General features: G+C 40.9%; 2 protein-coding genes across 2 annotated transcripts in view; one reads left to right on the top strand and one right to left on the bottom strand.

Annotated features, from left to right (window-relative positions):
- Nucleotides 1–349: 349 nt before the first annotated feature.
- LOC131975303 (intelectin-like) lies at nt 350–5372 on the top strand. Its single transcript, XM_059337937.1, has 7 exons — nt 350–429; nt 543–701; nt 851–1098; nt 2153–2311; nt 3839–3956; nt 4165–4268; nt 4356–5372. Exons 1-7 carry the CDS (start codon nt 351–353, stop codon nt 4506–4508), a joined length of 1020 nt encoding a protein of 339 aa, XP_059193920.1. The 5' UTR covers nt 350; the 3' UTR covers nt 4509–5372.
- Nucleotides 5373–6368: 996 nt separating this feature from the next.
- Nucleotides 6369–12202, bottom strand: part of slit2 (slit homolog 2 (Drosophila)) — a 100387-nt gene continuing 94553 nt past the window's right edge. Inside the window, exons 31-36 of the mRNA XM_059337925.1 lie at nt 11946–12186; nt 10808–10938; nt 10557–10711; nt 9519–9873; nt 8856–9070; nt 6369–7634 (exon numbers count right to left, since the gene is read on the bottom strand). Coding sequence (XP_059193908.1) covers nt 7378–7634; nt 8856–9070; nt 9519–9873; nt 10557–10711; nt 10808–10938; nt 11946–12186 — 1354 coding nt within the window. The 3' untranslated portion in view covers nt 6369–7377. The remainder of the gene's footprint in view (nt 7635–8855; nt 9071–9518; nt 9874–10556; nt 10712–10807; nt 10939–11945; nt 12187–12202) is intronic.

Raw genomic sequence — 12202 nt, 5'->3', positions numbered from 1 at the left:
ACCAGTGGTGTTCTGGTAAGTAATTCAATAAACATTGCTGAAATATTAACTCTGAGATTGAGATAGCGACAAAGACTCATAAACAAGGGGATATATATATTGCTGTGAAGTTCAAGAATGAATCACAACACATCTCACAGCAATCAACACAGGTAGGAAGCAGATCTTTTGTCTTACAAAAATAGGTGCTGGGAACAGATTTCTGAAAGCCTATTGAGTGCTGTTCAAGCTTAATGTACTAAATTAAAAAAAAAAAGTTGTTCCTTGATGGTGGTAAGGGATAAGATACTATTTGGTGCAAATGTACCTCTTTAATGTGAAAATATATTTAATGAATTTTTTCCACAGACATGTTTCACCACACACTTTTGTTGTTGTTGGTTTTGGTGGTAGTGGAAGATGCTTCCTCTGCACCTACTTTACAAATAGGTAAAAAAACAACAACAACAACAACAACAACAACAAATATATCTCAAGATGCATACATCACTACTATCTAATTTTCCAATTTTTAGCAAATTTGACTGTACTTGCAAATGAAGAGCTCACCCACGCAGAGGACACAGAGGACAGAGAGGACACTGAGACAGCTCAGAACATCTCCAGGTCAAACTTTGAACACTTGGAGAGACTGAGCAACAGATCCAGATATGTTGCGAGGAGCTGCAGAGAGATCAGGGACAGATACAATGAGCAAGAAGGTAAGCAGGCCTCACCTGTATGAATGTATCTCTATGCAATATCTCAAACAATACAATTCCTCTCAAGCACATTTTGAACAAATATTTTGCTGAAAGCCAAACATTTTGCATGCATCTTCATTCATTTACACTATGTGTAATATTTCCAGATGGGTTGTACTACCTGACCACTGCTAATGGCATGGTCTATCAGACTTTCTGTGACATGACCACTGCGGGAGGCGGCTGGACGCTGGTGGCGAGCGTCCATGAGAACAGCATTTATGGAAAGTGCACAGTGGGAGATCGCTGGTCGAGCCAGCAGGGCAACAATGCTGCACGGCCAGATGGAGACGGGAACTGGTCCAACAGAAACACCTTTGGAGCAGCAGAGAGTGCCACCTCGGATGATTATAAGGTGCACAGACACAGACGTCCCGCAGTGGTATCCTCTATTGTGGACAAACCACTTTACAATTGTGTAACTTAATACTGAGCACCGGCACAGGAATTTACAGCAGTTAGTAACCACATGGGTGGCAAAAGGTACAGCCAGGATGTTTGTTGACACATTGAATTCCAAGATAGCAGAGGTTTATTATATTTTATCATAGTTTCATTTAATCATTTCCTTGTCGAGCAGTGTTCTGGTAAGCAATGCAATAAAAATAATAAATATGAAATATTGATTAATTATTCATTATTTGAGATTGAGATGGCAACAAAAGACTCATAAACGGACAATCTGGCATGTAAGCGGTGGAGTCATGGGTGAAGTCAAAAAAATACAACCCAGATTTCAAAGGACACTGTAAAAAAGCAATGGATCAAGTTTAAATTTACAAAACCAAAGTTTTACAGTTTGAACATTAAATCTATTGTCTTTACACAGTCTTGAAATTACAGAATTAATCACATTCTCTTTTATTTATGTTTGAGACAATGTCCGGACCTTTTGGAATGGGGGTTTAGGTCATCACACAAGTAGGTTACTGTCATGATAAATGCAATATTGCAACACCATGCTATGACAAGCCAACCACAGTGGGTAGCAAGCAACTGCCACAAGCTATTTTCTCGTTTCTTTCATCTTTCATTCAAGAACAGGCCGTTCTTGTTTTAAGCCACAATGCAAATGTATTGAATGTTAAATAAGCCTAAATTAATAATGAGTGTAATTTTGCGGGTGAGTTTGATCAGCCTACCGGTGATAATTGGGGCAGAAGGGTGCATTCAACAAGCACCACATTTAGACAGAACTGTTAGTGATAGATTTTCAAGTATGTCTTAATACATTACTCACATATGTGCATTTAAGCGATGTTTGCCTGCAGTAATCCTTCCTTCTTTTCAAAATGACCACTGAATGACCCATTCTTAATGCACTTATGGGTGCAGAATAATGTTTGGGTCATTAAAAAACTGAAACGAGATCTACACCACAATGAGACAATCATGTGTCATTTTCACAGAATCCAGGTTACTATGATATAGCAGCAGAAGACATGTCTGTGTGGCACGTTCCCAACAACTTCCCACTGGAGCACTGGAACCTGGCCGCCATCCTCCGATACCACACTGTCAACCGCTTTCTGGGCCTGTATGGAGGGAACCTCTTTCAGCTCTTCAGGGTAACCTGGTTATGTTAAATTATAACTTTGGTAACAAATGGATAAAATATAGAACTAGAAAATTTCCTCTGGGGAAATTTTGAAAGGGCCACGGGGGCTACTGCCGGTGTGTGTACACTATGATGAGATTCTTCAGAGATTTAAACGCCCTTTAACCTCAAAGTGTGAGTGTGTGTGTGTGTGTGAGAGAGAGAGAGAGAGAGAAACATGTATGTGGAGGAGTATGCGCGCATTTGTTTGTGTGTGTGTGTGTGTGTAGCGAAAATCGCATAAAGTTACCTGTGTGTGTAATTAAAATCACAAAGTTACCTGTGTGTGCGCGTTTGAAGCAGGTGTATGCATGTGTGAGGAGTGTGCGCACTTACGCGCATGTGTGTGTGTGTGTGTATCTGTAACTGTAATCACATCAAAGATCAAAGGCAATCAACTGAATTAACTGATACCACCTGTTAAAGTTCCGAAAGAGTGACAGCAGCCAGAGGTGGACTGGAATTTCTGGCCTCGAACAGAAAGCATTTTTGGCAAAACCATAATACCTATCATTGATTCGACTTCACTTTGAGCGTCCTGAGTTCTTCCTGAACGTCTACATATGTTTTTTTTTCAGAAAAATGAAAAAATAGCTTTGTTAGAGCGATCTAAAAAAACGTTTCCCTATCCCTTTTTCAAATATCTCCCTGCGTTTTTAATATGGGACCCAATGAGGCTGTTGGTGGTGTTGGTGCCGCATCTGTGCGTCGTACGCCCAAACTATAACTCTGACAGCTTTACCAGAGGATTGTGAGTGAGAAGACAGATTTTCCTACGTTTCTATGTATAAATTATTTCTGTAGAGTGAAATTTGCGGCCTGGAGCGCAGTTTTAAAATTAATTTTTTGACAGTTTTACCTCTCCCTCTACACTCTGAGCGATGACATCACACACTCTGACACGAACATTCCGTGCAATACACACCCATTATAATCTCAGAATTTCTCCAAAAATTATCATGGTCATTGAACAGAGATTGATAAAAAACTATATGACCTATCGAAACGTGGATTAATACACCGATACACAAGACTTGTGTCTACTGTTTAAAGTTTAAATGGAGTCTCTAGGTGAAATTATGCCGGAGAAGTAGACGTTTAAAAATCTCCAATGATTGTACTTTTTCGCTCATTTTTTGTCGGCCGTCCCATTCATTTCAATGCAAAATTTTGAGCAGTTCGTATTCTGTAGAGAAAAGTAATAGCACACCGATCCCGATCAAACCGTACGTTTTGATATATAATTTGTCCTGCAACTCTTTAAGTTGTAGGACTAGTAGCGGGACGAAATTGCGTCCGCAAGACGCAGGAATAAGAAGAAATCCACAGTATAACAGTAGTGCTCGGGGCTTTGCCCCGAGCACTGGCCCCTACAGCTATTGCTGTATGGGACCAGTGCTCGGTGCGATTGCCCCGAGGCCCTAATTATGACAATAACACTAAAATCAGTAGGTCTCTAGGTTCATGCTCTCATGATGATACTATCACGTTCTTTCAGCAATATCCAGTGAGGTACAACATTGGCTCCTGCAGCAACAGAGGGCCAGCTATTCCCATCGTGTATGACCATGGAGACAGAGAGAGCACCAGGATGTTATATGGACCCAACCCAAGAAGTAAATGGAGATAGCATAGAGGTTTTTCACCACGGTATATTGATGTGGATATCACATATATGTAATTAGTAATTTAGTAACATTTTCCCAAAATAATCACACTATAAACTGCAAAACAGGAGTTATTTAATTGTGACTTTCAAGGTTAAAGGTTTTTACCTGAATTATGTTGCCACTCATTGAGTTATCTGCACTGTTTTTATGAAAGGGGAGTTTGAACCAGGTTTCATCACATTCAGAGCAATAAACCATGAACGTGCAGCCATGGCTATCTGCTCCGGGGTCAAGCCGACTGGATGCAACAGTGAAACTGTGAGTCAGACACTTCTGCTGTCAGTCAGTCTACACAAAACATGATGCACAGTTGAATAATACTGTTGTCTTTGTGTGTTTCTCCAGTACTGTGTAGGAGGAGGTGGATATTTCCGGGAAGCAGACCCTAATCAGTGTGGAGACTTTCCAGCATTTGACTGGGACAGATTGGGATATAGTCAAGGCTGGAGCGCTTCCAAAGAGATAACTGAAGCTGCTGTTTTACTGTTCTACCGCTGAGAAGACTGTTTTTAAATGTAGCTTACAGATTATGGCATGTGTGTCTAGTCAACGATAGCAGTTGTAGCCAAATAGATGTTAAGTCCAGGCAGGTTTTTATTTTTTATAGCTCCTGATCACATCATGTCACATATGTTACAGAGCATGAGAACTAGGGATGTCCCCAAATCTGAATACGTTATTTGGGAAAGCACAAAAAATGTAATGGAAACAGATATGTCTTCTATCCAAAGTCACAATTATTATTTAATGTAATTAAAGCCTATGCACCAGCCGTTATGTTTCCTAAAATGATGAAAAGAACAGTATGACAATGTGGAAATATATTTCAGAAATGAATTATATGCCAATATCAAATCAATTTGATGCTTAAGGCATACAATGCATTGCCAATGAATGTTAGTATAGAAAATATAACATGTGCCTGATTTAATGTGAAATCGGGTATGAAGCATGCTCACTTTTGGTCGTCTATCCGAATACAGATACAGAGACAGATTATTTTGTTGATTTAACAGATAGACACAAATACAGATAATGACATCTATACACCTCGACTGTAAACATGTGTATTTTAACAAGGGGGTCTATGAGGATTGCAGTTTGGATCGAGGCTTGTGGCCCGTGATGAACTTTGCTTTCTTTTTGGACGACAGTAGAGATTTGGGATGCAGAGGATTCAACTAAATCACACTTTAGCTACACAGGCAGTTAGTGGGGAAAAACAATAATTGTTATTTTGTTCATTTTATGGGATAAGTTTGCAATAAAAAAACATTTGACATTTAGTTGTCTTTCATCTACTCGCCACAAATTACATGGATTTATTCCAAAAAAGGAGTATAAAACTTGTGGTAATGAGTTGGAATCAAGTTGGTAAAGGTGTTACACAGGATTGGGTGATAATTTATAATTCATACTTTATGCTTAATAAAAATCAAACAAAAACGTGTGAAAGTTGCACGGTGGATGGGAAGACAAGGTTGGTGGTTGGCTATGTGCAATGTCCAAAATTCATCAGTAATACTAAGGGGATGTTGAGGAGCATATGAGAATAAAGGAATAAAAATGTTTAACTAAAGAGCGGATTAAAAAAGGTAAAGGTGAGAATGACATAGGAAGACATATCCTATTTGTATTCTACAAATTTCTTTAAACAATAATGGAAGATTACTGTCCACATTATTGCGTTTATCTGTAATAATCCTTCTCTTCAGTATGTCGAGGGGAGCAATTTTAATTTGGATCTCTTTTGTACGACAAAAAAAAAAAGCAAAAGTGAGAAGTGTGAGGTAAATATTGTGTTTAATAAACAAACATCAGTCAGGGAACTGACATTAGTCTGGGGATGGAGAAGAAGGGGAATATAAAGCACAATGCACATGTGTAGAGGTGGGGGGACGTATTTATCTGTTACACAAGGTGCCCCCGTACAGTAGGAGCAGGAAGTTCTATATAACATACAGATCAGGATCCAAGTCTACGGTACAAAAACTTAGCAGCAACATGTTAACATCGGAGACCAAGGGGCTAACAAAGTAGTTTCATTTAGAAAAAGTCACAGTATTCTTTAAGCATAAATTTGTTAAAAAGGTAAAAACAGTTCTAAGCATCCTCTAGGGTCAATGCTACGCACAAGATTTGTGTGTGAAATACATACGTAGGGAAATTATCTATACATTTATACTCTAATATAAAGACCTTCTGGTTATGGCACAGTACAAACTCTCAGGAAACGCGACAAAAATATACAATGTCTTCACGTCACATTTGCAGATTAAAATGTAACTAAGGTCTCTGGCAAGCACAATAGTTTCAGTGATCAAAAAAACAACTTCTCTTCAACCAAAATAAAGGACACCATTTTGTTAGTTCAGCTATCTTGACAGATTATGTCTTTTTAATACAAAAATAAGGACAAATATAAATTAATATATATTAAAAGAATCAGATTGATACATAGGGGATCTACTGAATAAGTACAGGTATTTATGATACAATAAATACTTGTCATTCATGACTGGGGAGTAGATAAACAGAGAGTACTGTATTTAACCTGGCAGGTAGAACTCTTCTACAGGTGAGAGCGTTTGGATGTGTGTGTGCTTGTTTGTGTGTGTGTGTGTGTGTGTGTGTGTTCAGTAGCTGTAAAAAATACCACAAGTTTGAGCACAGCTGTGTGTAGGATTGTGCACCCAGTCTCAGAGGGTTCAGGAGGTCTGTTGAGGGAGTCTGCAGACTACAGTGGTGGTTTCTTGTGTAGTAGCGGGGTTATCACTGCGCGCCGTCTCCTGTGCCTTAATGCAGCTCCTCCTAGTGGTGAGTCTGTGGTACTACCAGTTAAGGTTACTCCTAAAACACACAACTCACAGACAGGAAGCAGGAAGTCTACAGGAAGCGGTCAGCCGTCAGTGACCGGTCAGTCCTCCAGGGAAGAGACAGTGTGGCACACCATTGGAGTCATCATGACCAACGAAAAAGAAGTAAGGAAAAAGTCAACTCTTGTGTTTTTTGTTTTTTTTTGTCTTTTTCTCCACTTCATAATAAAAAATAAGTCTGTTTTTGTACTTTACAATACAATTCAACATCCCCACCGAGGAAGCATCAATCATCAGTCCAGCACTGACAAAGAAAAGAAACTCTTTCTTAGTTGTTTCTCTTGTTTTTTTTTTTGCCTTTTTAAGGGTTTTTAAAAAAAAAACAGGGATGGTGGGGGAGGGGACTGTGGAAGGTGAAGGTTTTTTTTGTCAGGAGGAATCGAGACATTGGACAAGGGGGGCGGGGACTAACAAAGGCGGGCAAGAACATAAAACATATCTGAGGGGAGGAAATCTGCCAAGGGTGTTGTCTCTTTTTTTTTTCTCTTTTTTTATGAGGAACACTTTGTACAGCCACACTTGACCACTTTCTCCACTTCCTGGACAAAAGAAGAGCCGTCAGTGCACTGGAAGGTGTATTTCCTGCGTTTGCTGCGGAGGGGGGTGCAGCAGGTGCCCTGTCCTTCTGCTCCCCCCGGGCAGCTGCCCCGACACTCTAGGCGGGAGACCTTCTCCTGGGTTTGGCACGCCGCGTAGCCTTGCTGTCTCTGGTAGACATCTCGGACCCGTTCCCCTCGGCAGGCCACCTCTGCAGGTATGAGGAGAGGGGTCAGAAAGGTTATACTTTATCCATGCTTTGTTTTAAAGCGACACAGTAACGAAAGTGATTTTAATGGTGAAACAGTAACTCAACATGTCAGAGGTGGGGCACTGACTTATGTTGGGATGGCATGTACGGCTACACACATATGCACATGTCAAAATAGCATTTTTTTTTCTGTCTCCATTACTTATATCTACTTTCATTACTTACATTGCAGTATCTTACAATTTCTTACATTCCTTTACTTAAAATTTCAACTCTTCAAACAGTTGGTTCAAACTAAAGTCCCGCGATATAGAGGACAAGACAAGAGCAATAAAATGAAACAGCCATCATCAGGGATGACCGACTTCAATGAATCCTGTGCTAAGAAAAGTATTGTGAAATTTTCCTGTAGCAAACAAAAGAAATCTGCCAAAATAGTGCAACTTTACAAGATTTCACAATTGAATCAGGCCACTACGTTAAACAAAAATGAACAATTAAACTGCTGTCATTCGATTTAAAATAATTTGTCTTATTTTTGTCTTGTAATATGCATACCAGGACATAACCATGCAGTCCTCTTTTCCAACTTGCTTTTTATCAGTTCTAGTTAAAAAGTAGATTGAATGTCAAGAAAAATCAGGACCAGATGCCATTCAGAGTTTAACACCCTGATGCAAACTGAACCTGACAAGATCGTCTATCATGGAGGAGAAAAACTATTTCGAAAATAACATATTTTGACTTTCTTAAATTGTCATATTGCTGTGTATAATTTAAAAGATGGAAATTGAAAAAAGCATGAGATGCAAACAAGGTGAAGCAGGGGCTGTGGATGAACACATTGTAGGTAACAATGGAGAGGAATCAAGAGAAAAGGAAATGAGAAAAAAGAGGGTGATGTTAATATGTGACCAGTCAGTCTCACCTGAGTAATCCCCCGCGAGGGATTAAGAGAAGGCTCAGGAGATGCTGAGTTGAAAAAGCAACGGATTAGAGGTGTTAATGCAGAGACATTAAACACTGTTAGACACACACTGCTGAGAGACGACAAGCAGCGAAGTAGGAGCTTAAAAGAAGTGCTTTTAGGAGAAACATGCTTTATATTATAAAGCTTGTATGGCATTAGATATTGTTTTAGTACGATGAAAACACAGGTCATATTTTATACACAGACACACCCAATATTTATGTGTGTCCACTCCAAACATGTTTGCTCACCTCTGTCACACGCCTCTCCTGTATATCCACTGTTACACTCGCAGTAAGCCTTGCCCAGGCCTGATACTCTACATTTGCCATGTTTACAGCGAGACAGACTGCAGACATTAGCTGTGTCCTGGTCCTGTTCATCACAGAGAACCCCAGCAAAACCAGGCTGGCAGCGACAGGAGTAGGAGTAGGAGTTGATTGGAAGGCAGGTACCATGGATACACCTTAGGATGGAGGAAAGGGAGGAACGATAAAGATGTGGACAAACATACAAATCTCCTACCTAAATCCCTTTTTGTATCTCGGACAAAAAATCTCATTGTGGTTGAAAAAGGTATAATATGAGGACAGAATGAAACATTCGCAACAATCTGGCACCTTCCTGCAGGGCTGAGCAGAGATCTTATTTGTGCTTTAGAACAAACAATCAGAAAATAAAGCTTTATTCCGCTGATTCATGGCTTTGTTTCTGCTTATGCCAATCCCTCTCTTCTTTCACTGTCTAGCTCGCTCAACCACCACTTCTCTTTACCCCTCTCTCTGGAGGGGCCAACTCCGATTGCTGTTTGTGTTTACAAACACCAACTGATAATAAAGTACATATCTTTAAACTCATACCAGCACTGTAATCAGCCAATCATCATCACATAGAGTGGCAGAAAAAACACTTACTTATTGCCATCACACGGGTTGTTGACTTGCTGGTCGCACACCGTTCCCGTCCAGCCCGGGTGGCAGGTGCAGGTGAAGCCACGGTGGCCAGTCGGGTGGCAGTCACCCTGGACGCAGGTGCCTCTCTGGCAGGGCTGGCAGCCTGGCTCCACCCCGTGGCCCAGCCACTGTCTGGTGGTGCTCTGTGCAGTTTTGGAGTCTGGAGCCCCTGGCACCAGACCGGCCCCCAAGTCCTGGAGCTTCCCGTTGATGTACAGGTTACGGAGGCAGCCGTGGAAGCTGGTGCCGTTGCGTCCACCAGAGCTATGCTGCAGCGACGAAAGACCCCCAGAAGCTGAGGCGCGTTCTGGCATACCTGGAGAAAAAAAGGATAACATTTTAGAGATACATATCGGAGTATATATCATAATGGCAGAAAGTAAGTTAAAATCACATTTTCTTTTTAGTGGCTTTTATGCAACATTGCAAGACGTGTTTCACAGAGGATAAACTAAAAAATGATACATTTAATTATAAAACTAGTGTTTATAGTTATTTGGACTGTGGATGGCTCTTTTCTCTTGCAAGATGTTGTAATCTGCAGTTTTCTTGGGTACTCCACTAAAGACAACAGTAATCAAGTCAGCTAGCGATGAAATGGTGGATTAGTTTCTCTGTACCTTCCATTGAGACAAATGGCTGGAATTTGGTAAAACTACTAATAGAAATCGATACTTTTAGTGATTTTGTTTTTGGGCATTACATTTCTAATCAGGATCAAAATGCACATCAAGGCTACTTGTGGTTTGTGCCAGGGACTTTACGTTAGTCTGTCTGGGCCTTTTTTTCCAATAGGAAAAAAAACCTTTTTCTTATTTTCGGCCATCTGCAAAATATTGTTTGACAATCAAGACACAGAGCCAGTAACGTTTCCAAAAATGACACAACACACAAAGACACATTTGAGGAGAACAATTAAAAATCTTCCTTATGTCATTTTATTAGGATAAATTTATCAAACATCAGCAACAAAGTGAAGGGCAATACTCGGTTCCTTACCTCCCAGGTAAAGCGGAGAATCTATGTTGAGTGTGGACTGTTTGCTGATGGAGGTGATTGTTTTGGGCGGCCCGCCGTCGATGGACAGTGACAAAGTCTGGTCTGATGCCACCAACTCAACAGCATGAAAGCTACCATCATTCACTGTCTCCACACTGAGAGAGAGAGAATGGAGAGAATGTGTCTAAACATTTGTATCATCCATCATATGAATGTGGCAGCTGGACAGTTCTGCGTGTATGTGCATGTACCTGTATATAGCAGAAGGAGGGTAAGATCCGGTGTCGTAGCTGACTCTGAGGCGTCCTCTGTACAGCTCCATGGCAATGTGATCATTGTCCCCTTTATACAGCAACACGCCACTGTCCTCATCAGTAGCAATCTGAAGACAAAGCACAAAGTTCATGTAAATGACCAAGTAAGTCATCATCAGCAGAATTGACTCTCTTTGGTGCAGCAGAAACAAGCTGTTTCAAAACATTGACATATCATTGCCCTTTCACTTTATATGTCCAATTCAAGTCCAGAATTTTCTGTCTTTTAGCTTTGTTTTTGGTCTCTCCCATTTGTGTCTATTAGCATGCATTTGGGTCTCTAAAATATATTTAACCGGCGACAGTCTGTACCGCTTTCGGAGGTAGTAACAGAGGCGTTAAATTGGCAAGACTGTTCAAGGCGGGATCAATGTGAGTTGGCAGAGCTGGCAAGATGGAAAATATGTGACGTACGTTATTTGTGCGACCAACACTTGGATACTACCATAGACTGTATATGTACTACGAAAGGAAGTAGACCATATCATTAAAAAAAGGCCTCTCACTTGAGTCCGACAGTAATCAAATCATGTTTAGCAAAGTGTAGAACAACTTTGTTTGAGTGTGTAGAATCTCTCCACGGCAGGCAGGTATTCCACATTTATTGTTTTGAATTTATTCCTGCTGCCATTGCTTATTGTGCACATACTGACGCTGTTCTATAACATGGCATTACAGTCTTCTCCCACCTCGTTCTGCAATGTCGGACTGCAATGTGAATGGCTGCACATATTCCGGAATCAGTATAAATGTCCTAAGGCCAAATGACGGCAAAGCTTTTTACTGCACTTTTTTGCAGTATGAAAAGGGCTACTGATAATGATGTTAGCTTTACCTCTGAGCTAAGGTTATTATTAGCTGAGGCTAATGGGAAATGTAGCTGTTAAGCTGCCATATGCTCCACCGGCTACTCACTAACTGTGTCTTTCTGTTGTAAGATCTAGAGCAGGTAATGTACAGTGGATTTTCAGAGCTTAATTCAATAGAAACATCTGCCTGCTGCTTCTGAAAACGACGTCATGAGAGCAGCGAGAGTCGGACATCTAAACAGTAAGACTCTGTTTGAAGCTCACACCTGTAGGCTGATGTTGGTCTCTGGTGAGAGGAGGCTGGAGGGAAGTTGCAGGTAGGACTCGCGGTTGACAAAGTTGACACTGACGAGCGTCTCGCAGCGCTCGCCCTCGTAGCCGTGGAGACACTGGCAGCGTGGGTCTGTTCCCATGACGACGCACTGCGCCCCATTGAGACACTCGTGGTTGTCACAGGGACTGGTGCGAGGAAGGACCATCGGTGGAGCAAACTCGCAGAATAAACCACTGCAACACACACATA

The sequence above is a fragment of the Centropristis striata genome, chromosome 1 (assembly GCF_030273125.1).
Source record: "Centropristis striata isolate RG_2023a ecotype Rhode Island chromosome 1, C.striata_1.0, whole genome shotgun sequence".
Lineage (NCBI taxonomy): Eukaryota > Metazoa > Chordata > Actinopteri > Perciformes > Serranidae > Centropristis > Centropristis striata.
The sequence above is the reverse complement of the archived record's forward strand: the minus strand, read 5'-3'. Positions and strand labels throughout refer to the sequence as shown.